The sequence below is a fragment of the Kryptolebias marmoratus genome, linkage group LG2, assembly GCF_001649575.2.
Source record: "Kryptolebias marmoratus isolate JLee-2015 linkage group LG2, ASM164957v2, whole genome shotgun sequence".
In the NCBI taxonomy this organism is placed as follows: Eukaryota; Metazoa; Chordata; class Actinopteri; order Cyprinodontiformes; family Rivulidae; genus Kryptolebias; species Kryptolebias marmoratus.
The window spans coordinates 4,349,192-4,375,361 of record NC_051431.1 but is presented as its reverse complement, the minus strand read 5'-3'; the positions used below and the strand labels follow the sequence as shown (position 1 = coordinate 4,375,361).

General features: G+C 41.8%; 1 protein-coding gene across 1 annotated transcript; it reads right to left on the bottom strand.

Moving 5' to 3' along the window:
- Positions 1 to 1,125: 1,125 nt before the first annotated feature.
- On the bottom strand, positions 1,126 to 24,573 carry yap1 (Yes1 associated transcriptional regulator). Its single transcript, XM_017416452.2, has 8 exons — positions 24,028 to 24,573; positions 22,205 to 22,440; positions 13,659 to 13,777; positions 12,913 to 13,026; positions 6,890 to 7,059; positions 4,195 to 4,322; positions 2,617 to 2,729; positions 1,126 to 1,987 (listed from the first exon to the last, which is right to left on the bottom strand). The coding sequence occupies exons 1-8, from the start codon at positions 24,226 to 24,228 to the stop codon at positions 1,752 to 1,754; spliced, it is 1,317 nt and encodes a 438-aa protein (XP_017271941.1). The 5' UTR covers positions 24,229 to 24,573; the 3' UTR covers positions 1,126 to 1,751.
- Between the last annotated feature and the right edge of the window lie 1,597 nt (positions 24,574 to 26,170).

The window sequence follows — 26,170 nt, the reverse complement described above, 5'->3', positions numbered from 1 at the left end:
TGAAAGCTCATCTTTAAAAAAAAACATCTCAGGGTTAGTCACTCAAAACAACCATAGAAAAAGAATCTCTTAGCTAGAACTAATCCGGTGTGTTTAATAACACTTAAAACATACGTAAATCATCTCATTAGCTTATACAGTCAGTTCATACAGAGACTGCTTCACGGATCACACACTGTCTCGACTCTGAAGGTGGAAGCAAAAAAAAAAAAAAAAAAATCTTTGGAATTTGTCACGACAAATCCTGACTGAAATATTTGATTGTTTTTCTGATTTGTTCCATTTTTTAAAAAAAAGAAGCTGGATAACTCTCAGCCATCAGCCAAAGCCTAACCCTCTACATTACTCTGAACGTGACTAAAACCTGCTAAAACCTTTCCAAGCTGGAGTCTAAAAACCTTTTAAACACTCAACACAGCATCACACGGGGGGGTTTCAGCTCCAAACATTGTAATTCATCTAAACGGTCACATGCTTCAACTGATCTGAGCTATAGTTTCTGCTTGTTGGTTGGTTTGGTTGTTTTTTGGTTAATGTTTAGCAGAGATAGTAAAAGCTGCTTGTGATCAAAAATACAATAACACTAATAAGTATATATAGTAAAGCAACAATAAGAAAAAAAAAAAAATCAGTAAAATGTTTATATTTATAAAAAAAAAGATGCCAGAACAAACAGCATGTTTTGTGAATCTTGAAGCAATATTGTTAAAAAAGTTTAAAGGTTTCAATTAAACTATTAAAGAAAAAAAAAACAAAGAAGTTTGATCTAATCTATTATAACACGAATAACAAGCTAAAAAATAAAACACTAAAAAAGATATAACACGTGAAGAGTGGGTTAGGCTCCGTTAAGAAGGAAATACAAAGAAGCTAGAGATTAAAACAAAAAAAGATCCCCAAAATCACCTTACGTTTAAAAAATAAAAATACAATACAGTTTGGATTACTGAACATTAGAAGAACATATTCGTTTCTACAGCCTGATACTCACTGATGCTGGAGAGTTATTAGTGTTGCTCGCATAAAAAAAATACATCTGAAGGCACTTGATCTATCAAAAGGTTTAACTTAGACTAGCTGGCACAGCCAAGCAGCAATGTAGTCGATCCCCAGGTTGTACCCCCACCCCAAGCAAAGCCAACTTCTCCAAAGTGGGCCTCGTGTTGCCTTCACTCCAAATCAGTATTGTTCGTTACGCTCCAAATACATCATTTTTGGTTATGCAGGCTCGCTTTAAAGAAATCTGAGGCCAAAAATAAAGCTATCAAACTAATTGTAATAAACACAGTTATGTAGTGCTGCTTCCATGCTATACTGCAAGACAGACGGGCTCTAAGGACGCCAGGTGGCGAGCAACAATGGCCGTCCTCGCAGAAGAGTTCGTGCACCTGCCCAGGTCGGCTATGCTCTATGCTCTGGTAACAATTTAGGGGCCCTTGCATAATTGTCTGTTCATAGGCCAGCCTTGAAGACACAGACAAAATTAAGAGACACACACACAAAAAACAACACCAGAGAAAAGAACAGAACAATACTGCCTGAAAAGAGGTTAGCCTTCCACGCTGAGAGGCCCGGAAGTCCAGAGAGGCTCGCTGAAATGTCTGGTAAAAAGCAAATCCTTCACAGATGAGAGCAGGCAGAAGTTCAGAGCGTCGGAACAGTGAGTTCGGAGCGAAGAGGAGGACGCCGCGCCGCGCCGCACCGCGCCGCACCGCGCCGCACCGCACCGCGCCGCACCTCGCTCCCGGCCTCTATAACCACGTGAGGAAGCTCTCCTTGTCGATCTTGGTGGCTGCGAGCACCGACTCCATGTCGCTGAGGATGTCGGAGCTCAGGGGCTCCTGCAGGCTGGGCATCAGCTCCTCGCCCTCCACCGCCATGCTCTCGCCCTCCAGGGTGCCCAGATCCACGTCCGTTCCCGGGATGGCGTCCAGATAGTCAGGGAAGCGACTGGGCTGCGTTGCCATGGAGGGTGGAAGTTGGTCCCCTGGTGAGCAGAAGAAAACGAGTTATTATCCGTGTCTGTGGAAGAATTTAAGAGAAACTACGTTTATTGAAGAATCTTTTTCTACGAGGGCCGTGGTTATTTGGGGAAGATGTTGTCAAGCCTTATTTTGCAGAATTTAAAGTTTTAATTTAAAATTTAAAGCCTGTCTGGTCTGAATGTCTCCGACTGAGCAGCTGAGATCTTATATTTACCAATAACTGACATAAAATCCTCTTGCAAAAGAGAACAATTAAAATCAACAATTAAAAAATAAGATTAATTAAAAAGAAAAAGGTTGTTTGTTGTAAACTTTTGTAAACAAGTAGCTAATTTTAGATTTATTCACATGGTGTAAATAAACTGTAACAGGTCAGTGAAAGTCATTTTTGTAGTATTTTGTCTGTTAAAACTTTAAGATCCATCAATAATTTATTCTTCCATTTTTGTTTCATTTTAGAAAAATTGCAAACTGTACAGGGAACGGTGTGTGTGCTAAAATTCAAGTTACATGTGAGGAAAGATCTTCAGCTAAATTTCAGCCCGTTAATCTTGTTTTTTTTAACTGCACACATTTTTACTCGCTTGTTTGATTTTCCCGTAGAGAAGCAGAAGAACAGACGGTAACTCACCTGTGTCCATTTCATCCACGCTGTTCAGGAAGTCATCGGGAGTGCGAGGGACGCTGTAGCTGCTCATACTCAGCCCGCTGTCTGTGCTCTCATCCCTGGAGTGGTAGGTCCCGCTGGGAATCACAGAGGAGAAGATCAGAAACGGTCCACATCGATTTCAAATCAAACGGAAACCCACAAGGAGCTTTTCGCCTGAATTTACTGGATCTTCGCTTCGCTTTTCTCTCAAACGGCACTAAAAGAAATTAAATAAATACTGAAAACTTGATTATTTAAAACACAAACGTAGCTATAATAACCTCTGAGGCCATCTGCAGAGAAACTTTTAGAAATGTTTGAATCCTGAGTGAGGATTTATACCATTTTTGTGTTTTTTTGTTATTCTTTCTTATTTTTCCATACATATTTTGACATCTAACCCGTTCCTCACACTTTGTTCTGATTAGGTTATTTGTCTAATAAAACGTTCAGCTCATTCAGCTTTACCTTTTGTTTTTTGCAAAATATTTCACTTTACTTGCTGTAATTTTCCCCCTAGAAATGGATAAATCATTAACATACCTGATCTATTGTTGTCTTCTCGAGATGCTTTTGGCTTTTTACTAACGTTTTGCTCATTTTAGATTTATCTAGCCTTTTGGGGATTTTCTGGCTTTTACCTCGCCTTTTGCTATTTTTAATCATTCAGCTTGAGTGTTTTGATACTTTGAGCTCGCTTTTGATTAGCATGTTTGATAGCTTTTTGCTACAATTAGCCATTAGGTGAATTTTGCAGTTTTCAGCTCGGTTTCAGCTTCTTCGGCGACGTCGTTCGGCACGCATTCTGCCAGGAAAATCTCGTTTTCTCTGGCATCCATCTGAATGACCGCGGTGACAAATCCACGGTGACACAAGTGAAACAGAGCTTCACTTTTTCACCCTTTATTGCAGAACTCAGGAAAAAAAGCAACAATGAAAGGGACAACAGAGACAAAGGCAGAAAAGAAGACATTTGACAAGCCTATACTAATTAGCAGAAAAATATGTAGGCAGAGTATGGCAGAGGCAGGATGAATGAGGCCTTTGTGAACGCAGGGAGTGAAGGGAACAGGGGGAGGAGGGGAGATTAGGTCGGCCTGTCTACTGACTGGACCACATGTTCTCATGGCCTGCTTGCTATTCAGCCCTTTCCACACTTTGTCCGCTCTGAGAAGAACGGGAGCTTCGCCTGTTCAGAATGACGTGGAGCCGCTCCCGTACACCGAAAATCCTCCCGCAGCCGTTTCTGATCGGGTCTCAGCACAGCGGCTTTTCTCTTCAAGTTCCAAGAGTTTCAGAACGCGCACCTCCATTTTGGTTCCATTTACCTTTATTGCAGCGGTTGCACACCAGAGGTCATGATTGTGCGGTAAACTCCCACTTATCTGCAGGTCTGCGTGAGTCATTACCATGTGAGGAGGGTTAAGCCAAGAGACAAGCTCTCTGTTTTTATAACTTGCATAATTCACCTCTCAGCAGAACTCGGGCTCAAACAGTCGAGCACACAGATTCACTTATCCGGGTCACGGAGCGAAGGTTTCAGCAGACTGAGACACTAACCTGTTGAGGAATGGGTCCGAGCTGTTAGCGGTCATGGTCCGAGCATCTTGGGCCAGAGGGGAGGACACGGGGTTCGAGCCGCCGTCTTGTTCCATGCTGGTGGGCAGCTGGTTCCTCAAAGCCAGCTCCTGTCAACGAACAACAAAATCCTAAGCAACATTGACACAAACTGATTCAGCACAGCGGCAACACAGGGTCAATGCTATTTGTTTTGTTAGCAAAATATCTCACAAACCACTGAGCGGTTTTTAATAAAATGTGCAGAAAACAACCCAAATCAAAATGGCCACTAAAGCCAACTATGACCACTATGTAAGATCTTCACCTAAGATTTTTGTTTTAACAGTTGGCATAAACCCTGTTAGTCTGTTAGCAAAATATCTCAGACGGATTTTAATGAAACTCTCACTGGATGAACACCTACATCTGATTTCATCCACAGCGGCTGCTACAGCTAACACATATAATGAGGTAAAGTGGACGTTGCAGTAGCTAAGAGTTATCCTCAACACGTTCCAAACATTCCCACATCCTGAAAGATGTGGCTCGGTCGGCCATGTTGAATTCAAGCTGGCAAATAAAACCTGAGTCAGCTGCCTGATACCTCAGCAGTCAGTGTGAAACCAAAGAAAAGGCACACTCCTAATGTGTTGCTCTCCACGTTGTCTTGTTGGAAGTTTCACGTTGCGTAAGAAGCGACCTGCAGTCAGAAACTATTGTTTTCTGTGCTGGATCCTAAAAGGCTGAGGATACGAAGTCCCGTTGTTCTCTTTTCCTTCGACAGGACGGTGACATGAAATGACTTGTGTCGCTATTTTTAAGCTCCGTTTAAGGTTGTTTTTTTTTTTTTACAAGGAAAAGAACAAAAGGGAGGCAGCCAGATCATAAAATCTTGGGACCTGTCATCGTGACACACTTGCCTCATCTCTAAGCAGCTGAAAAACAGGTTCGGCCCAACCGGAAGTCACAGATGTGTCAAACTAGACCTAATTGTCGCGTCAAAGCACAGGATGTTGCTGGCTGTGTTTCTGGTATCACTGACATTCTGTTCTGGGAGGTTTTTCCACAGTTTAACTGCATATAATGCTCTTATTTCCTCCAGTGGGAAACTCAAAAGTTAAATTTCCCATCTGCCGCCGGAAGTCACATTTCCTATTTGGAGATGAGGGGAAGATTAGTGGCAGCCTACACTCCCATGACCAAAATGGGTTTGTTTAACAGATTTATCTGGTAAGACATCCACAGAAACTTCAAAGCTAAACTTAGCTGATCGTACATTTGTTTAAAGCCACCAGAAAACTTCAACCAGTTGGATTTACCAAGCTTATGAACATGGAACTAGTAAACAAATTGGGACACGATTGTTGATGACGTCAATTCCAACACCTGCCCATCGGGACCGGCCTAAAACTGACTTTATACTTTCATGAGTCTGAGCTTGTAAATCAGACAAGAATCCTGCTACCTCTCAAAAGAACAAAAAGGGAAAAAAAGGCATCAGTGCCATCACAATCCACTCAAACTTTCCCCACTGGCTAAAACCCAATAATACCCAACATTATTAACAGCCGTGTCTCTGCTTTTGAATTTAAGAGCAGATTTCAAACAGTGAAAGTGAATAATTCAGCCTTTGAAAATCTAACCTGGCAACAGATGTTCTCCACCATTTGAGGGTTAGATGCAGATACTTGAGTTCTGACTTCATCGCGTTTGTGCCTCCAAATTACTATTTTTATATCAAACAGTAACTCAAGATCAAAACTCATGCATCGTGTTTAGAGATGGGTGGAGTCTAATTAAAACGGGCAAATTCAAAGTATTAGCTGTACCTCACCCCCAAAAAAATAAATAAATAAAAGAGAAGCATCCGTTTGTCATTTTAGTTCATTTTAAAATAATTATAAAGTGGAAAGTAGTCAGCAAAGCAACTGCATCTATTTTTCTGTACTGAGCAGAACTACAGAAGTCGAAACGCTATGAAATGTAAAAATTGACTGTTTGTAGGAGGTTATGTTGTTCCGAGCACTCCAGGTCCGGTTTGACTGTTTGCTGTGAGCCAGAAGGCTGGAAATCTTTGAGGAAACCAGCTTTCTTTGTCACACAAAGTTTCTAAACAATCTGACAATAACCCAGTTGCTTAAAGCTGCAGAACATAATCTCTGTGGACTTTCAGTGAGGTTAGATAGTAGGTTTCTCTTTACTGGCTGGTGCGTGTACACACACGGGTCACTTCCTACATGGTGAACTTTAAACAACCCATGTGAACGGCAGGGTAAACAGAGTCAGGATTCATTCATAATCAGAAAGCTGTGTTTCTGGTGTTATGACACAGTTCTGAGTAAACCAGTAGACGCGGCGGTACCACCCTGTGTGGGCGGCACTGTCACGTCGCTGTTAGGAAGTGATAAAATTACCACCGATGACTCACACGGCTTCATGGCAGGCGAGTTGAACAATAAAGACTGATCAAAGGAGGCTTAAGATCCACCACTATACTCATGTACTCATGACTCATTGAAAGGCCTATTGAAGAATTACAGGCTTAAAAAAAAATCTCTGCTGCCATCATTTAACATGTGAGTCACCGGAGTTCACTGCTCTGTTTTCGCTTTAAGAGAACATGTACTGAAAGTTTTTTTTTCCTCCCTAATGAGTTTGTACGTTGAGGCCCAAATTTGTCCCAAAGAGCGCTGACCTGCGGTCTCTGCCGAAGTGCCTCGTGTTGCTTCAGTCTGAGCCGCTCCTTCTCGATCTGCTGGAGCCTCATCTGGTTGTTTCCTCCCAGGACTCCGCTGTGAGTGCTGGGAGGCAGCTGGCCTCCCTGTTTCACCGGAGCGCTCTGTGTGATCCTCTGTTGGTTCAGAGCTGCGAACAGAAACATATCGGACAATCTTCAACGTGAACCGTTGACGCGGCGTAACGTGCCGAGGGCACACAGGTGAGAGGCTGAGGAGAAAAACAAACGCTGTCTGTAACAATCTTATCAGGGACCATTGTGTGATTTTAAACAGATAAAACCCATTTCCTTTCAGAAAACTATGGTAAGATCAAGATAGGTTTTGTCATTTTCTTTTAAACAATGTTAAAAGTATCCAAACCAGGAACAAAACTTAAATTGAGCAATACTGAAAAACTGGACACCTGTGTCTAATGAAAGCTATAACAAACATGTAGATGTATTAAAACACACCGGAAGCAGCCTTTTCTTTCGAACTTGGCTGCATTTAAGCAATGACATAACAAGATTAACAACCTGAGCTCGTCAACAGGGCCAACTTGTACGAGAGGAGATCCAGTGCAGCAGGTTGTGTGGGATGAGAAGTCCCAGCAGAAGTTTTCTATCTGAAACAAGTATTCCTGTAAGACCTGATCCCCTCCCACACACCGACTAAGACAGGCTTTGTTGCTTTTGTACATTGCATCAGTCATGACTTATCCTTTCATTATGCATTTTGTTTCTCTTTAAACGAGCGGCAGATTACCCCTCCAGACTGACTGCCTCCTTCTCTCGGCCTGACGGTTCCGTGTTAACTGATTTGAAAAGAATGCAATTAGTTCAGGCCAACATCGTGCTATGTAAACACTGCTGTTAGCGCACAACAAATGTGACTGAATTGTGCATTAGCAAGCGAACTACATGTGTTTGCATTAGAAGCGGAGCGGAGGAATCTTTGTTATTCTTAGATGTGTGTGTGTGTGTGTGGGGTGGGGGGCTCTAATAAACATAAGTTTACAGCAGCGAATGTATGCATGTGAAGCAGGTCACATGCTTTTATTGGTGTGGTGGAGAAATAAGAGCTACAGTCATGGAACCAACGGTGTTTGCTTGCAAAGGCAACCAAAACAAAGCTGTGACGGTGGCTCAGCGTTTCATCTTTGTGCTGCGCTGCGCTGCCCACCCCGCCACCGTTCAATCAATCACTGTCTGTTTACACTTCTGCAGGAGCTGAATGAACCGTGGCTCAGGGCTCTCCCTGGGAAGCTCTGGCGGTCCCACCCTGCCTTGCCTGCCTGCCACCCCCCACCCCGTTTGCCCACGCTGCCCCCCCACCCATTCCAGCACATGCACACAAACACACACAGCTTCCTCCTCTCTCTCTCCCTCACACACCGAAGCGAGGGGAGTTTGTTTCTTCTCTCCGCTTCTTATCTTTTACAGATAGTGAGGCCTTTTGAGGCTGGATCTCCCCAGGATCAGGGCCCCATTAACTGTTTTCATGATGGAGTTCCTGCACATGGGCCTTGTCAACAGGCCCCCCCGCTCTAAGGAGGACTTCGAATAAACGGATAGAAAAAAAGCTAAACAACAGTTAAACTGCATTTACAAACACAATTCAACAACAACTTATTGAAAAGTACTCATTGCAAACTATATTCTGGACTATAATAAATGGTACAGTTTGAAAGAGTATTCTCAGTCATCCAGGACATAGTCAATATAAAACAAAAACAACTGGAATTTTTTCTGTAGTTGAAAACATTTTGCTTCTCATCCAAGGAGCTTTACCAATTCAAAAAAAAAAAAAAAAGTCCAGTGGTTTTTGTTTTTTAACCTTTTTTTGGAGTTCACTCCAGTAGTTTACCAGATATGTTGATGTGAAATTTCGAAATGCGGGTACACACTCAATGTAAACAAAGCGCTTGTATGAATCCAGAAACCACATGGAAGCTTGAGCTGCGACCGACGCGGACGTAAGTCTGCGTAGGTAAATAAATATGGCTGAATCAAACAAGCATAGAACCTCGGAGGAGACAGAGAAACAGAGAGAGCCTGCTGTGAAACGCAAAAAGAAAAGACAGACAACTGCCAGGAATACAAGGGATCAAGCAGGACAACGAAGACCCAGAAAGACAGAGCTTGGCATCCAAACAGAAACTTCTGTTAGAGCGGGAAGTTCCCCGTTTCAATGTGTGTCCAACTCAACTCTAACACTCAAACATTTATACCATGAATCTTAATCTCCAGTACACGCCAGGTACAAATAAATCAGAATTATATGTAGTCTTGGCTCTTCCAATGAACCTGCCATTACTGACCATTTTACAGTCAAGTAAACAAATGCACAAAGTTGTCAGCGTCCAGACACAAACTATCAATGTAAGAAAAATAATTGTGTGAATTTTGTTTCTTACTTTATTGTTTTTAAATGTTTTTTAAACAGACTTGATGACAATTGAAATGAGAACCTTTCAACTTTGTTTTATAATCCAGCTCACCAGGAACAAAACTGTGTCTTTAAACTACAAATTGAAATTAGGTGGAATTTTCCCTGGAGGCAGAGAAGTTTCTACCAAGTCAAGGATCCCCCCCCCCTTAGACAAAACTTTAAACAATTGCCAACGCTGCTGCGAGGAACTATGCACAAACTGGTGATATCAAGGCAGGGAATTACATCTGAGAGTGAGAAAGGACGAGTTCCCTTCAGGGCTGGAGAGGCTGTGTGGCTTCGGAGGGAGGGGTGGTTTAAATCAGCAGCACATGAAGGTGGTGACTGCTGGTGGGCCCGGCTGATAAGAGACGAGCTAATACCGTCTGCCTTTTGTCTTCTAACGCACTCCCGCAACCCAAGCCCTTATCAGGCCATCGCTCCGGCAGACACGTCACGCTGCAGGATCACCTGGGGCAGGTAGAGCTGAGGGCGTGCCAGCTGTTTGACCAGACAACAGCACCTCGGAAAGTTTACTAAATATTTGCCATCTTGTCGATTTAACGAGTCAGACAATAAAAAAGGCCTTTTGGGAAGGGGTTGTGTTTCTTGCATCTTGATAAGCCTGTGGAGACTGAAAGATGTTTTTATCATCTTCAACTCTAAGGTCTGAATGAAGACAAGAATATCAAGAAAAATATCAAGAAAAATTCCCAAACTATTTGGGAAGCATATCAGGATTTGTCTTTTTTATATATAATCATTAATGTTAAAAAGCCAGTAAGACTTAAAAAGGGAAGAAGTTTCTACACTTTTAAAGTCTGAAATTACAGACTTTTCCAGACTCAACTTTTCAGCTCTTTTTTTTGGGGGGGGAAGGGCAAAAACATTTAATTTTGATCAAATTATTATCCCCTCAAAGTGAAAATTTGACTCAATCTATTTTTTTTATTTAAGTTGTCATCCATGAGCCTGTATATGTTTGTTGGCTAAACAGGTACAGTCAAATTTTCCTTAATGACACAGTAACACAAGGTATCAACAGCAAAGAATTATCTCTGTTCCAAATTTCCATTTCTGGAAGTTTGCAAACCTACAAACCTAGACATCATGATGACCATGTTTATCTTTTTCTGTTTAGCCATTTCCAACAGCAAAAGCAGAATACTGACAGCCTGCTTTGATATGAGTCTGACAAAACTTCTGGAGGGAATCCGTCTTGTTTTCCAGTTAAGACTCCTGCATAATTTTCCTTGCTGATCCTCTACGCTGATATGAGGGAAAATAAAGTATCAAAATCGTCTTTTCTTTAAACTTATATGTTTACAGCTCATTCACTGCTCGCCATGTTGTTAGGCCTTGGAAAGGAGGCATACTTATCCCATCTCGATTTATTTTCTCTGTTCCTCCCATTTTTTTCCTCTCTCTCTCTCTTCCCCTTTCGCCTTGTGTCTCCCTACCTCCCCCACCCCCTGAAAAGGTCTGGAACAGATTAAGAGTTGGACCACAGAATAAAGAGGCCTGGCAGAAATTCAAGTCTGTCTGGAGCTTGAGCGAAACGGGGCTGTGCCTTCACAGGGCCTCACACTGGGGGGAAAGCCAGCCGGCAGCAACCCTTAGTTAAAGGCACTCGGCTGCTTTTCTTCCCAAAGCTCAAATTAGCCTCCATTATCAAAGCAGCTGGCTTATAATTGGAAACCTACAAAGCAAAGCAGCCCATTTCCATGCAAAAAAAAAAAAGTAAAACATCAAATTAAAATATAATAAATAAAAACAAGGTTTTCCTTCCAGCATCAAAAGCTCACAGACAGTTTGAAAAGATTTCTGCAAAGTCCAAGTGCTAAAAAAGAGGAAGGATTAAGTAACACAAAAAGTGTGAGACATTAAATGTCATACAGAAAACAAATTCATCTCGGGAGAAAATAAATTGTTTATGGCACATGATGAGTTAAAGTCTCACTCGCTCTCAGGGGCCCAGCCGCCTTGTGTGCTCAAGACTTATAAATCTTCAAAGAGCTTCGCCGATCGCAGTCGCCATCTCCCTTCCCAGCTGGCCCACTCCCCTCGCAGCTCCGTTTTGATCTTTCCAGTCTCCCCTCAGCGCACGACACAATCGCTTACAGAAAAACAATGCCCTTAAGTGCCCATTTCATTATAATCTAACGCCAACCTTTAAACGACAGAACAGGATTCACACACGCTGGTTGTGTAAACTTGGGGGGGGGGGGGGGCTCCCCGGGGAACGCTGCTGCTATGAAAGGATGACACCTGAAGCAAAAAAAAATGAGTCAGAGCGACACACGCAGGAGCCTTCCCGGCACACAGGAGGATTAGCTCATTCCCATGGCCACAGAGACGTTTCAGCACATGTACCCAAGTCCTGTCACTAATTCACCCGCCCCGGCCACCGCACGCCGAAAGCCAACTGTCAAACTTTAGCTCGGCCCGAGGGATTAATAGCTAACTCAGCTGTTGCACCAACTCTAAAATGGCTGACAAAAGGTTAGGTGAGAATTTTGAGGGTGGTGGTGTGTGCGTGCGTGGGCGGGGTGGGGGCGGGGGGTGGGAGCGTTTGGAGAAATCTGCTTTCACCCAACGATTGTTCGCCCAGTCAGTCTGAAACATTGTACACCATCAAAACAGAATGTGACCGACGAAGGAATGAATCACCGTTTTTACTGCGATGACACATCATTTATGCACAAACCAGAGCTCCGAAAGTGGAAAGGTGAAAGTTTCTTAAAAGCAGTTAGTCCCAAAATGGTTTTAAACCACGAGCTTGTATATTTAGAGTTAAACTTTAGCTGCTTAATAAAAAGCAAATTAAGGACCCGTGACTGGAACTTGTGTTAAGAACTCATGACATAAGCAACCATCGCTTTCAGAGAGAATAAAAACAGAGCAGCGTGATAAATACACAATGCAAACAAACCAATGTTTCCAGAAAATCAATTCATTGCTAGTTTAGATTCAGTATCAAACATAGTTCTTGTCTGACTGGGTGACTTTTAATGTGTTCAGACAACTGAGAAATCATCATGTTAAGCTAATAACGTTTGATTTGAAAATGGAATTTTGTCTAAAACTTAAAAAAATTACACTCATTCAGTTTTTTTTATAACTTTAGATTTTGATTAAGCATTAAAGCTTTGTGGATTTAAAAACAAATCATTTTTTGGAATTCATGTAGGTCTTATATTTGAATCTTAAAATATTCCAGTTTTCCTTACAGACAGAAGCGTGCAGAAACCCTGAAGCCACAGCTCATAGCCCTTTGCCCCCCACACACTCACACACACACACACACATCACTAAAACGTTTGGGAAAGCCCGACCTCTCAGCATGAAGACACAACATGTAGGAGTAGGGCCACAAAGGAAGGAGAAGGGATGAAATAGGATTTGGCCAAAATAAAACTCTTGGAAATTACTGATACGATTACTTCTGTGTAAGGCTTTTTTTCCCCTAGACATTGCTTGTACAGTGAATCTTTTTAAAGCAGTGGAAGTATGTGGTATTTTACTTTCGTCAAGAAATAAACAAAAAGATCCAAGCCTATAACCAACTCACCATAGCGTGGCTCGAGGCGTGGGTCTAGCCAGGATGTGGTTTTGTTCTTGTGGTTGATGTAGTAAATTTCTCCGTCTGGTGTTATGGCCTGTTCCCAACCATCAGGAAGGGGTCCTGAGGGACACCAGATAAAAATAATGCTAAAGAAATGCAAACAGGTCACCTGATGCAGGGATCTGTCTTCACTAATATGCAGATTTTTCCTAAATTTACCAACGCTCCATAAAATTCCAAAGGAAATGATTGAAGTAAAATGGAGATGGAGCCAAGAAAGCAAAGGAGTGATTTTAAATGTGTTCGCATGATGAGACAAAACACACAAACAGACACTAAACAGGCTACATAGGCAACAGATTATCCAAAGAGAAGACCAGGTCCATTTCTAATCTTTGAGTGAATCACTGCAACAAACAAGACCGACTGTTAACATCTGAGGTTATTTGTTTCTTATTTACTAACAGGTTAACAGGTAGAACAGTATCTACAGGAGACAAGAAGGTAACGTCATCTGTGTGAGTCACAGAGGAGGTGTAATGTTGTGCCTCAGCCTTACCACACCTGGGGCAAATTCCAACTGTATGGTCAGAACCGAGTTATGCAGATTAGTGACATGTAGGAACTAGACTACGCTTGAATTTCACTGTATGCTGCGGGAAAACAAATTTCCATCTACGACCAGGCGACGATTTTAAAGCTAACGCTGAAAACCAAACACGTCAAACTCACAACAGAGTTGTAATACGCACCGGTGGCTGGGTTCATCAGGTTCTGCTGCTGGACCGGCACGGAGCTGGGAGGAGGCGCCTGGTTCATCTGCAGCAAGGGTTTACGAGGATCCTGCCAGGTGGTGGTTTTATCAATGTGGCTGGGAAGAGAATAAAAAGCAAAGTTTCATTAAAATCCATACACTGGTTCATGAAATAGTTCGCCAACAGACCCGGACACGGGCCCACCTTCCACTTATCGGCAGCAGACAATAATCAGAGCTCTTTAATCATCATTTCTCTTCTAGTAATAAGCTCAAATGAGAATCAACACAAAATGTGCAGACAGACAAAAATCAGCTACTTGGACAGTTTTCTTTTGTGTGTGATAAAAAAATGCCTCATGTTTTAAATATCCTTAAAATACCTAAAAGGCTAAAATTGGCTTCAAAACAACTATTGTAGCATCAAACAATGTTGCTTCATCTATTTTCTATCTATCCCGGGACAGGACAGGGCTGGGGGGGGAGGGGCGCTGTGTGAACTCTGTGAAGGCATTGATAATTAGTGCTTTGTTGGCACTTGTTGCTTGATTAAGATGGAAAGCTAATACAGGAAGCCCTCCTCTCCCAGGCGGGACCCTCTCCATTGAGGGAGGGTCAGTCCCAGGGCTCGACGCAGGGGGTCCTTTTTCCTGGAAGCGCCTCGGACACTGCAGAGTGTCAGGGGCTTTAACAATCTGGCGCCACATTTACAAAGCTTTCACCTGCATGACAAAGGCGCAGACTGAGCTACGACCTAAAAACCTAACTATTCACTTTTGTTTTGTTTTCCGAGGCATCCTATTTAGGAGACCCCCGCACCAGCCCCTCTCATTTTAAACAAACTCCAGCAGCTTGTTTATGCAATGCCAAAACTTCTGCTTTTGTACCGTAGGAGTGAACAAATCTCCACAGACGGGACAAAAATACAGAGTTTATTTATAATGCCGTGAAATATTCTTCTTAGTGATTTATTTCACAACATTTCACCGTTTCTCTTCACAGCTCAGCGTTCATTTGATCCTAAAGTGCCATTAGAGCAGATTTTGGAACAGCTGGATGAAGTGAGAGCTTCAAAAAGTTTCTCTTGGCCTGTTTGGTAATCCCATCCCGCCTGTCTGCTCTCTATCCCAGGCCAGAGAGCGAGTGGGCCTGACTCAGCACTCCTCCCCCTGGCACAATGAAACCCGTTCTGAAGCCCCCCTCTTGTTTATGCTTTATTGATCAAAGGAGCTGCCAAATCCCTTACCAAGCCCTCCCCCAGCCCCCTCTCGCTCTCGGTCTGCATCACACACACAAACTACGCAGGGGGAAAAAAAAAAAAGCGCTCCAACCAAAGGTGGCCCTTAGAAAGTGAGGTCACATGGAGCAGAAGGAGACTACAACAGAAAAGAGTCCTGCAGACTCTACAAGCTCCAAGAGTTTCTGTGGTTTGGTTACAGTCAGAGTGCACTGCCCACCCTGCTGCTATTCCACTCTAGAAACTATAACCCATTTTATAAATANGACGCGCATGAAACTGTAACACGTTTTTGAAAGGATGGGGGGGGGGGGGAATGGGGAACTGTGGGAGGAGAATGGTAGACCAGCACTGGGACGGAAGGGAGGGTTTAATGGTAAATGAGAAGCCTGCACATTTTGGCACGCCAACGACAGAAAAAAATCCAATCAGCTCAAAAATCTGATTTCCAACCTGTGCACACAATTTTTGTTTAGATACCAACTTTTGTTGCTCAGTTTGTTAAAACTGACATAAACAAATCCAAAGTGCAAAATGGAGGCAATGAAAATCAAAAGCGTGTTGACAAAATCTTCCAACTCAGCGCTGCACTGTATTCAAAGAGCCACGTGAGAACTGAGGAAACGGGTTAATTAATTACCAAGAGCCAGTAATTCATCACCAGCTTTAAAAACTAAAAGATAATCCATTCAATCAAAGGTGCCCTAAACCCTATATGACCAGCTATACACCACTTCCTGTGGGTGAAACCTAAAACAAAACAATGTCATGGCAACTGTTAGGAAGGCTGGAGGCCACCAGTTGCTGCTCCACAGCCTCCACAGGACTCGGAACGGCCATTCCAAGCCCAGCGAAGGAGCTTTCTCCCAAACTTCTCTTGTAATTAATAGCCACATATCACAGACACGGAGACAGCTGTGCTTAGGAAAGTATCCGTTACAAACCTATTTAATTGTAGCACAAAGCGTGAGTAAACCGTTGAGTAAACTAATCACAAAAGTAAATCTCTTGATCCTTTTGATGATTTATAGTTTAGTTGTCAACATGGTGCTTTTCATTGACACGTTTTTATTGGCAGCCATAGAAGGCAAAAGGGTGATAATGTTTTTACCCATGTCTGGGTTTGTTTGTAAGCGTTGTCGATAATTATTGAAGTCAACTTTGTCTGTTAGCAAAATATCTCATGAACTAAGTGAAACTCAGACAGTCATCACTGGATAAACATCTACAACTGATTAACTTTTATTGTCAACCTAATTCAAGATGGCCACCACAGCTCTTCAACCAACTTCAATATCAAAGACAAAAATTGGCTGTAAGTTAGTCAAATTTAGCAATATCAAGCTAAGGTTTGGTGTGTTAGTAACTGACAGTCATTCACGACACATACTTCCAACGCTAACATTGATTGTGTGATCTCAGTATTGCATGAGAACACACAACATCATTTACAAGGTTTGACCAAATCAGCAATAACTGCATTCTTTCTCAACCTAAAATGGTTGGTTATACGTTTTCCTTTAAGGAATGTTAGTTTGTTTTCGTGAAGAGGCCCATTGACAGCATTTTCAGTTTAAGTTGCCGACTCCTTCATTTGTATGTCATTTCTCTACATTATCACTCAAGTCGTTCATCTTTGACGGTCTTCTACATCGATCGGCAAAGATTAATGTTGGAGTGTTACCATCTGTTATGAGATCCAAGTTTCTAATTCACATTCTTCTATTTACAACCTACTGAAAAATAAATTATTTCAGTGGTTTAAATGTCTCTGAGAAAGTTGTGCTACCAGCAAACCAGCAGATCAAAGCTGGACTTGATCCCAGACTGATTATTTACTCTGCTGACTTTGCTCTTCTTCAAAGCCAGATGTCAAAATCCACATTTTACTACCCTAAAATAGGGGAGTGGAGCTATGGATGTGCAGCAATGATGAAACCCTCCCACAGCTGAGTTGTCAAAATGTTAAAAATGGGATTCTCAGGCCGCAGGGACTCCACCCAGGGAGTATATGCCTGGAAGGTGGTTGAGGCAGATGAGTGTAGAGTGCACTGAGGGAGGCCAAATGCAATCACTCCTCAAAGATGAGGACCATCACCTCCTCTCTGGTTGACTGGGGATGCCTGGCTGCCTCTCTATCAGCAGGACATCATCAAGAGAGATTATGTGGGTGACCTCTGTGACCCCTTTGTGGCTTTAGGTTTCTCTTTGAAGGATGGTTTGTACCATCAAACTTACTAATGAAGAAACTAATTCAGAAAGGACAGGCACTGAATAAAGTTCATCTTTACAGCTGACCAAGCCTAATTTAAAAGATTTGCTTCACCCATTGCTAACTGAGATATGTCAGCCAGTACATCAAGATTTGGTTTTCTTTTTTTGAATACAGCTAAATACGATGCACCGTGAGTTATAACCCCCACCTTGGAGGGTCCCCTTCTTACTGTGGCGATGCCCTTGGCGACAGTGGAGGCATTGATGTCTGAAACAGAGGTGTTACATCAAGACTTTGGTAAACACTAGGCTGACTTTCTCACAGCCCCGTTTGTGTACCGAGCTGACAGGCCACAGTCAAACAGGAAGGTTCTTGTCTGTGTGTGGTCAATAAACCAAAAGTTTGTCAAACACAAAGTTGTTTCAAATGAGGCCTTCACACAGGCTTACAGCCCGCTCTCCACAGCACCATTTGTGATGGACCATGTGGCTTTGCTTCAAAACAGCCAAGTATGGAATCCAATTTGTGGATTTATCATTTAAAGCTTCACAAAAGAGTTCAGGTCACTTAGATAAGATAGACTTTTTTTTTTTAAAAGTACAAATTGATGAGAACTTACAACAAATATGCTAATGAGTCAAACATTAAGTCTGCAACTGTATTTCTCTAAACTGCTGTTGCATTTTGTGTTTGAAATGAATTTTAATAAGGTTTGGATTTGTCACGATATAAGGAAAATAACATGAACATATATTACAAAGTTAAAATAACAACAAAGTTGGATATTAGCAAACAAACCCAACAAAACTTGATCAAAAGTTACCAGTAAAATAATGATTTTATTCCAAATGACCATTGTTGACTGGTTTTCAGTCACTTTGGCCACTTCCATCGGTAAATAAATACACAAGGTTGGCAGCTATTTACTAATTTTGTTTAAAAAAATAATTTAAGGACACATTAACTATTGATGAGAAAGAACATTTTCTATTGTTATTTTCTTTTTTATTTTACTCGTCTTCATGACTTTGCAATGAGTAACTTTAATGACAGCTTGAGGGCTAAAAGACCCATCTATGCTGCTGAAATAAAGAGTGTCTGATTTATATTTAGCACACCAGATGTTACTGAAACTGCTAAAAAAAAAGATAAACAGTTAAACTAGTTATCTGGGTATTGTTACCCATCAGTTCATGCAGCATGACAGTGTAAAAACACAATCAATAAACACTAAAAACAGATTTTAAGAAAACAGTAAAGTGAAAGAAATCATTAATCTAGCCACATGAGAATTAATAATTTGATTATTCTTTATCACAACCAATGACAAGTTGGTTACCTTGACTGTGGGAAACCAAGCTGAAAAAAAAAACTTTTAGAAATTTAGGTGTGAAAAGACAAAAGTGTCCATCCACACAGAGCTCTACCTGCCCCTGAGGGCAGACAATGGCTTCTCCCCCAAAGCTTTCTCCTCAGCTTAAGGCCGACTTCCCACGAACTAAAAGACCTTTCAAAGCTGCATTTAATAAGCTCCGGAAACAGTGATTACCTCTCTGAGTTCGCCGGTGTGTCTAAATTAGAAACCTTCATTAGTTTATGAGCCGGCCCTGCCCCCGTCCCCCGCGCTGAGCAAGGTGACCCAACCTCTGTGGCCCCGCCGCCATAAATCAAAGGCCCCACTAAAGTGCTGGAAGAAAGAGGAGGAAAGGTCAACAGACTTTGTTGACAGTCTTCCAAGCTTTGTTTTTATCCAACAGCCATAAAAACAAAACAGTTTGTAGAAGAATTGCTAATATATAACTCCTGTTTTTTAAAAAAAAGTCTGGCAGCTACTGATTAGCTGGTTTTAGTTTAGCTGTTTTTCTTATTAAACAGCTAAAAAAAATATTATTAAAATATTTTTCCAAATCTAATGATCGACTAATAATTTCAGCTTTAGTCACCATTTAAAAGAAAGGAAGAGAAAATCAATTAGTTCTGTTAAACTCGCACTACGTCCAACACACGCAATCAATGATTAATATTTACATTATCGAGCCTGAAAAGAGCCCAACCTTTTAGGTGTGAAGAACAAACTTTTAACAAAGCCTCGGCTCTTCTGTCGCCATCTTTAAACTTCATGTCAGCCATTTGTCTATTTTGGGAAAGCTCACATGAGTCTCAACAGGCCTGTGGTCTGAATAAAGATCAGTGTTACACTGCTGGGACAAAAGCAGGGCCAGAGTCCCTCCTGGCCCTTCTTCTAGTCATCTCCACATGGCTGCCATTTAACACCAACACAGAGCCACAGCTCCATTCATCCCAAAACTGAGAGTGACTTTTTTTTTTTTAAAGGGAGCGGGACACAGACATCTGCTGAACTGCTGGGACGCACAGAAGCCAATCATTATTAGCCGCTGAATAATCCTGCAGTGTCCCAGTAAACAAGAAGAAACAATATCTTTAAAAACTTTCACCTCGGGTTGATTTATCTCTAAGGACAACAGCAGTCGTCGAAGTGAAATGTGAGCCCACACTCTCTGCTCAGCTTTTGCTCTGCTGGCTGGTGAACTCCCCACCCCCACCAGTCCCATCCGCCTGCCTGCCCACCCACACAAACACTCTCTGGCTCTGATTCACTCCCTCTGCAACACGGCTCCGTCAGACAAGCCCTGTTTATAAATAGGAGAGGAGTTTCTTCCAGCAGTTCTGCCGAGGCCACCTTTATTCCAGATCGAGTATCTGCACTTTGATGTGCAGTGTTTGGAACATGTCTCCTTGAGTTTGCCTTACTTGAACACGATCCCTCGCATAGAACAATTAAAGCAGCTTGAAGTCACGAGAAGTTCCGAGTCACTGATTTACTACAGCGAACGGCCCACTCAGTCAAAAACTGTACTTCTTTATCTCCTCTTGTTTTGGTTTCTGAATAGTTTCTGATTAGTAAAGCAAACAAAGCTGCAGGATGGATTTTCAAACTAATATACTTTTAAAAAAGGAAGTTTTCCACGCATGCTCAACTTGTGGGAGGGGCGTTTTCATCCTGCTGCACCGAGTGTTTTAAAAGTTTACATTTTTAAAAGAACATCTTCAAATGGACCAGATGTTCTCCAGATGTAGGAGCCAAAAGCCATCTGGTAATAAAAGCTTGTTTCTGATCTAAATAAATGAGAAGCTAACATGTTAGTCCACAGTGTGTGTTGCAGAGTACCGTTTCCAGAACTTTAGGAAAATCTGAAAAAAAACTCTCATCAGTAAATCAGGCTCCTCAGAAAAGGGCCCATTTAAGAGTGAGTTTGCAAACTTGAAACAACTCCAACCTCAAAAATGTCACAGTGGTTGAAGTGAATGCCATGTTGTGGAGTTTTACTCCTCAGTAAGCAACATGTTTCATATGTGGAGTGTGTTCCAACTAAGCACTCTGAAGTGTAAATACTCACACACGTCTGAGTAAATAACCATCAGATCTGACGCAAAAGTGACGCCATGCAAGTTTACAATAAAGCATTCCCTCATAATAATGTTATTTTATTGCTTTTAGCAATTTATTTAGCATTTATTCAGCTATTAGCTTGACTCATCAACAAGAATTGTTCTCCAAACTGAGATCATTTTAACTGCAAAATACTGCAGGTAAGATACTGGCTGTTCACAACTACTCCACAGAAACCCAATTTGAGGATCTGAGCTCAGGGACAACCTGAAAAGCTCCTCATTTCCCTGCTAACTGCAGGTTCACTCTGGATTCTCGGTGTGGAGAAGATCCGCTGGTGAGCAGATGAGTATTGCAGAGCTGGCCGTCCTTTGCTGTCTGGGGCAGCTACAGTGGTCCATTGTTTCTACTGAAACCTGAGACCAAGAAAAGGAACACCACATACAGCAGAGGTCCCTCAAGACTTCTCTTGTTTGCAGACGCCACCAGATTTAATAACCTACAATCTAACTTCTGCAATTGTCTCCTACTGAGCACACTGCCCACCATTGTGGACTGGAGCTAATTTGAAAGTTATTGTCAGCATTACGCAGACGGCACAGAGCTTCAGTATGAGACAAGCTTCTCGGCTAACTTGGACTTGTCATGACCACTACTGAGAGTTAAAACTGTTCAGTCTTACAATGAATTTTCAACAGTCTGGGCTTGTTACAGTTCACGTAAAGTTCTTTGTAAATCTATGTTTAACCGTATAAAGATGCAGCCAAACAATGCGGCTCATTGCAATATCATGAAGGACAGTCAAAAAGCAATAAAAAAACAATTTTTTTCATATTGATGGTTAATGAGTTAATAAATTTTAAAATTGTAAGCAAAATGTGCGACTGGATGATAATTACCACGTGCATTTTTTACCTCCAGAAACAGCTGAAGTGACTGAAAATAGGCTAACAACGTCCAGGGAAGAGTCGTTTTGGAAGGGGAAGACGTATCTGTACGCGTTTCTGCACAGCTTTGTTGAGTAAAGTATGCAGATAAAAGGAAAGCTTCGGTTGAAATGGTAAACTTTACTAAAGATGTTCGTGTTTGAATGCAGAGCCGTCTTTACCCTGCTTGATCCTCAATCTCCGTTCTATCAAGTTGTCTTACCCAGACTCTCTTTTCTTTCCCGTTTAGCAGCAGATTCACTCTTATATTGTCATCTAAACATATCTGTCGAGATTCTACGCTTGTCCAGCTCCTCCATATTTGTTTACCTACACAACCTAATGTAGGTCAATCACGGGACATTAGCTTCCATGTGGCTTTTTTTTTTTGGCAGATTCAACAAAGTGCTTTGTTTACACTGAGTGCATAGCCGCATTTCCCAGTTGTTTATCAATATATCTGGAAAACTACTGGAGTAAACTCTTTCAAACTGCAGCATAGTTCAGGATAACCTTTTCTATGTTTGCAATGAGTACCTTTAAGTACATTTTTCAAGTTGTGTTAGAATTAACACAAATTGTAAATAATTATAACACGTGATTCAATAGGTAACATCTAAAGAAATACAAATATATGCACAGATAATTCCTAACTTTTCCATTTTGTCTGCTTAAAACATTAGCTACCAATGTTGAAACCTACATTTTTTTCAAGAACTGCAGAAAACAAAAAACTGGCTGCAGCCATACTTACTTGAGAAAGTATCTCTGGCCAGAGGAAGTCTTGGCCATCTCCCACCCGGCGGGCAGGGGCACGTCATCAGGAATCTCGTACGAAGACTGACGGAGATGTTGAGGAGAAGCACCCGCTGAGGCCATGCCAGACAGGGAGCCCCCAGACACAGCCCCCAGCTGCAGGGAGGCCGGGGACGAGTGGGCGCGGACGTGGTGGGGGGTGAGCACGGCGCCACTCCCAGCATCAGTGCTGGCCTGGAAATACATAAATACAAACACCGTCTTTGTTAAAAGCAAATGTTTAATTATATCTATTTAAAGAAATTATTTATTATTTATTAAGTTTGCCTGCTAGCAAATTATCTCATGAAACACTGGATGAATTGTTATGGAAACTTTCAGAAAGTAATCATTAGGAGGTACATCTACAACTGATTAACCTTTAGATGTAACCTGATTCAAGATGGCCGTCACAGCTAATCAACCTTAGCCAATACAAAAACCTCTATAACTAACCTCTATAACTTTTATAGATATTGAGCTAAATTTTGGATTCTACCAGCTGAGAGTCATATCAAACACATCCTCTGAGGGCCAACAAATCACACAAGATCTTTGTTTAAAACAGGGAGTCAACCCTGTGTCTGTTAGCGAAATATCTCATGAATCACTGGCCAAATTTTGTTAAAAAACAGAAATTAGTTATTGCCTTTACATCCACAAATGATTAGCTTAATGAGTCAGCCTGGTTTAAGATGGCTGCCACAGCCTGACCAACCTCAGCAAACACAAAAATGACTCTAACTCAGTCAGTCTTGCAGATACGGAGCAGGCTAGCCGGCGAACAGTCATTCCCATCACTCACTTCTAGAAACTAACAGATTGCACAAGATCTTTGTATGCAACGCTGGTGTGATATGCGTTTTTTCAAGGAATACTAGTTTAATTCACTGTGCATTGACCCTTATAGTGATTACTGTTGCTTTCCAATTAACTGTGAACATTTCTTAAAAAAAAAAGTTTTTCCTACAACAAAAAGAGAATTTGTATTCCCCAAATTACCCATGTTGCTCCAAAACTGCAGGAAACCTGCCATAGATTTTACTTTACTGGTTATTTTACTACCTGTGATCTTGTCTATAAAGCTTCAGATTTAAGCCTAATGTTTCGCTATATTGCTATATTCGGTTTTATTTTTTTATTTTGTTGGACCTGCAGCATGGTTGGAAGAGGAGAACGGGCCTGTGTGGGACAGAAGGGCTGCAAAACCGCGCATGCGCACTAGTTACAAAACTTCAGAGTGGAGGAGGGAGTTGAAGGTGTGTGTGTGTGGGGGGGGTTCAACCACAGTAAGATTTCTTCACTGCACAGAATGTTGATTTTAATGTAACAAAGACCCGAGTGTTTAATTGTTTTCGCTATAATCTTTACTTTATTCTTCTATAAATACGATCAACGACCGAAACAAGTTCCGACGAACTCATTTTACAGGAAACCACAAGTTTCCGTGGATCAGCTTAATCCGAAATGATTTCTCTAATCTGGGAAACACACAGCCGCACAAACGTCACTGCTACTTTTTTTTTAATTAAATATGTCAAACAGGAGGGGCTAATTTGACACTTTTAGTTGCAAATACAGCTAATTTTGACACATTCCTACAAACAGGGACCCTGGGAGGGCATGACATCCTAAAAACTGAAACTCAAACATCTGTTGAAAGAGGGTTAAAGGAAGAGAGAGGGTTTCTTTCAGGGACACGACAGAAAGCCCAGAGTTGTGTCCACAGACAGGATGGGCCCAGCTCTGATTTCTCAGCAGGAACAAACAGGGCGGGCTTACTTGTCTGGAATGGGACTTGGGCTCCGGGGGGTTGAAGAAGGAGTCTGGCAGCTTCCTCATCCTCATGGGCACACAATGGGGGATATTAGGGCTGTTCGGGTTCATCACGATGTTAAACAGCGTCTCCAGGTCCGTCTCCGAGTCGCCCCGTACGTGGATGATCTGGTGTCCGGCGGGGGGGTTGTGTTGGCTCGGATCCATGTCGCCTCAGAACTTAACAAGAACAATCTGCGAACTTTCCCTAAAGTGTCCGGAATACTTTCCAATCCCAAACACGCAGCAGGAAAATCTGGAAATCTCGACGCCACTCAGTAAAAGTTACCTGAAGGCATTTTTTTTTTTTTAAGTTGACTTTTCTGGAACTTTCTGTACTTTTTTTTATATATATAAAGTGCGTTAGCTGTCAAAGTAGGCAGTAAAAGGCAGCGTTCTCCTGTCGGTTCCAGTTGGCATACTTGGAAATGTAACAAAGCGCATATCTAGTACTCCACACTGGAATCTGTGTTGTCGTCCGGCCCCAGCTCGCTCACCCACCCCCCCTCCACAAAAAAAAAAAAAAAAAAAAAAAAAGCCCACAACCGCAGAAAAAACAATGCGAGCAGAAAGTTTCCTCCTGTTCTGAAGTAGGAGAAGTTCAAACTACTGTCAGCTTTCTTTCAGGAGAACTTCATGGCTGGCTGCTGTGCAAATCTCCACAACTCACTGTCTTAGAGAGAGGGGGGAAAAAAAAAAAAAAAAGTTTCCTCCAGTGGAGTCTAAACTTTGGGCAGGACATCAAACTTCAGGCTCCTGGGACGCCTTTCCAGAGGCGGAGCAGACATTTTAAAGGCACAGTTCACTCCAACACAACAAACTCTTTCCTTTAGGTTAAATAACAGAAAATGTGTTTCAAAAGCAAAGGAAGTACATGTGGAATTTATTTAATCCGAATTCCTTTAGGCCTGTAATTCTAACGTGCATGAATTCCTACAAATTTTAAAATTTCCAACATTTCTGAACATAAATAGATAATCCTGTCAACTTTCAACTGGTGTTCTGTTAAATAGTTACCAATAGTTAGTGCTTTACCAGCTCATGGTGCCTGCAGAACAGAGAAAGAGGCAAAAGTCTTCATCCATGCTAGACGAAGGGTTTGCCAAACTAGGGCCTGGTTTTTATTATTTCCAGGCTAATGTAACAACTCTTTCTGAAAAACAACATACAGGTGTAAAAGAGCCCTGCACCAGCCAATATTACACCTCTACACTTCTGCATGAACAGCTCTGCGTGCAGACATGCATTAAAATACTAAAATACCGCTTTCTCCTGTTGTTCGGACAGAAGCAGCCATGTTGTAGTTTTTGCTCACCAGCTGCCCTTTAAGCCCCGCTCACAATCATGATGACATTGTGCAACTTTTTTTTTTAAAAGCATGAAATAACTTATTACTGCTAAAAGTATTTAGGAAAATTAATATCTGAACGTACAGCAACTCGGTATGGGTGCGCTGTAACGACTCAGACTTCAACTTCAGGCTCCCCTGATGGAGTCGAGTAATTTAACACAGACGTTTGGTTACAAAAACAAATGGTGACATGCAAAAGTGTAGAGGTTTGATATTAGCTGATGTAGTGTTCTTTCACATCAGTATGTTGTCTTTGATAAAGAGTTGTTAATAAAAACTTAATAAAGAGCTGCAGCATGGCTGGTAAGGTACTAACTATAGGTAACTATCTGACAGAACATCACTTCAGAATTAACTGGACTATCCCTTTAAATGCACAGTCTGGTCTGAGGGTATTCCTAGACGTACAGCCTTACTGGGGCACACAGGAAATTACATTATTGCCCACCATCAGCTTTTCGGTGGCGGGCAATAATCAGGGTCCAAGTTGTTGTGTGAAAGTGTCGTAAAAAAACTTTATAAATAAAGTTGATAAAGTTGAGCGCGGTAGCTTTATCCTGGAGGAAGATGTCAAACAGCATTTATTTATTTGTAGGGATTTTGTTCTTATTGTTTATTTTTTTCTGGATTGTGAAGACAGTTTCCCAAGAACCTTAATAAATCGAAACCATTTTCTCTCATCGGTGTGTGTGTGTTTGTGTGTAATGGGACTATTTATTCTCTCTCACACTTTTTTTACAGTGCTCATGAAAAGTAGAG

What these genes read in the sequence shown, in the direction of transcription:
- yap1 (XM_017416452.2), bottom strand. Translation starts at nt 24,228, where the DNA reads ATGGATCCGAGCCAACACAACCCCCCCGCCGGACACCAGATCATCCAC. An exon ending in CCTGATGAACCCAGCCACCG is followed by an intron (nt 13,027 to 13,658) that starts GTGCGTATTACA and finishes GGTGTCCCTCAG; the next exon opens with GACCCCTTCCTGATGGTTGG. An exon ending in ACGCCTCGAGCCACGCTATG is followed by an intron (nt 7,060 to 12,912) that starts GTGAGTTGGTTA and finishes TTCTGTTCGCAG; the next exon opens with CTCTGAACCAACAGAGGATC.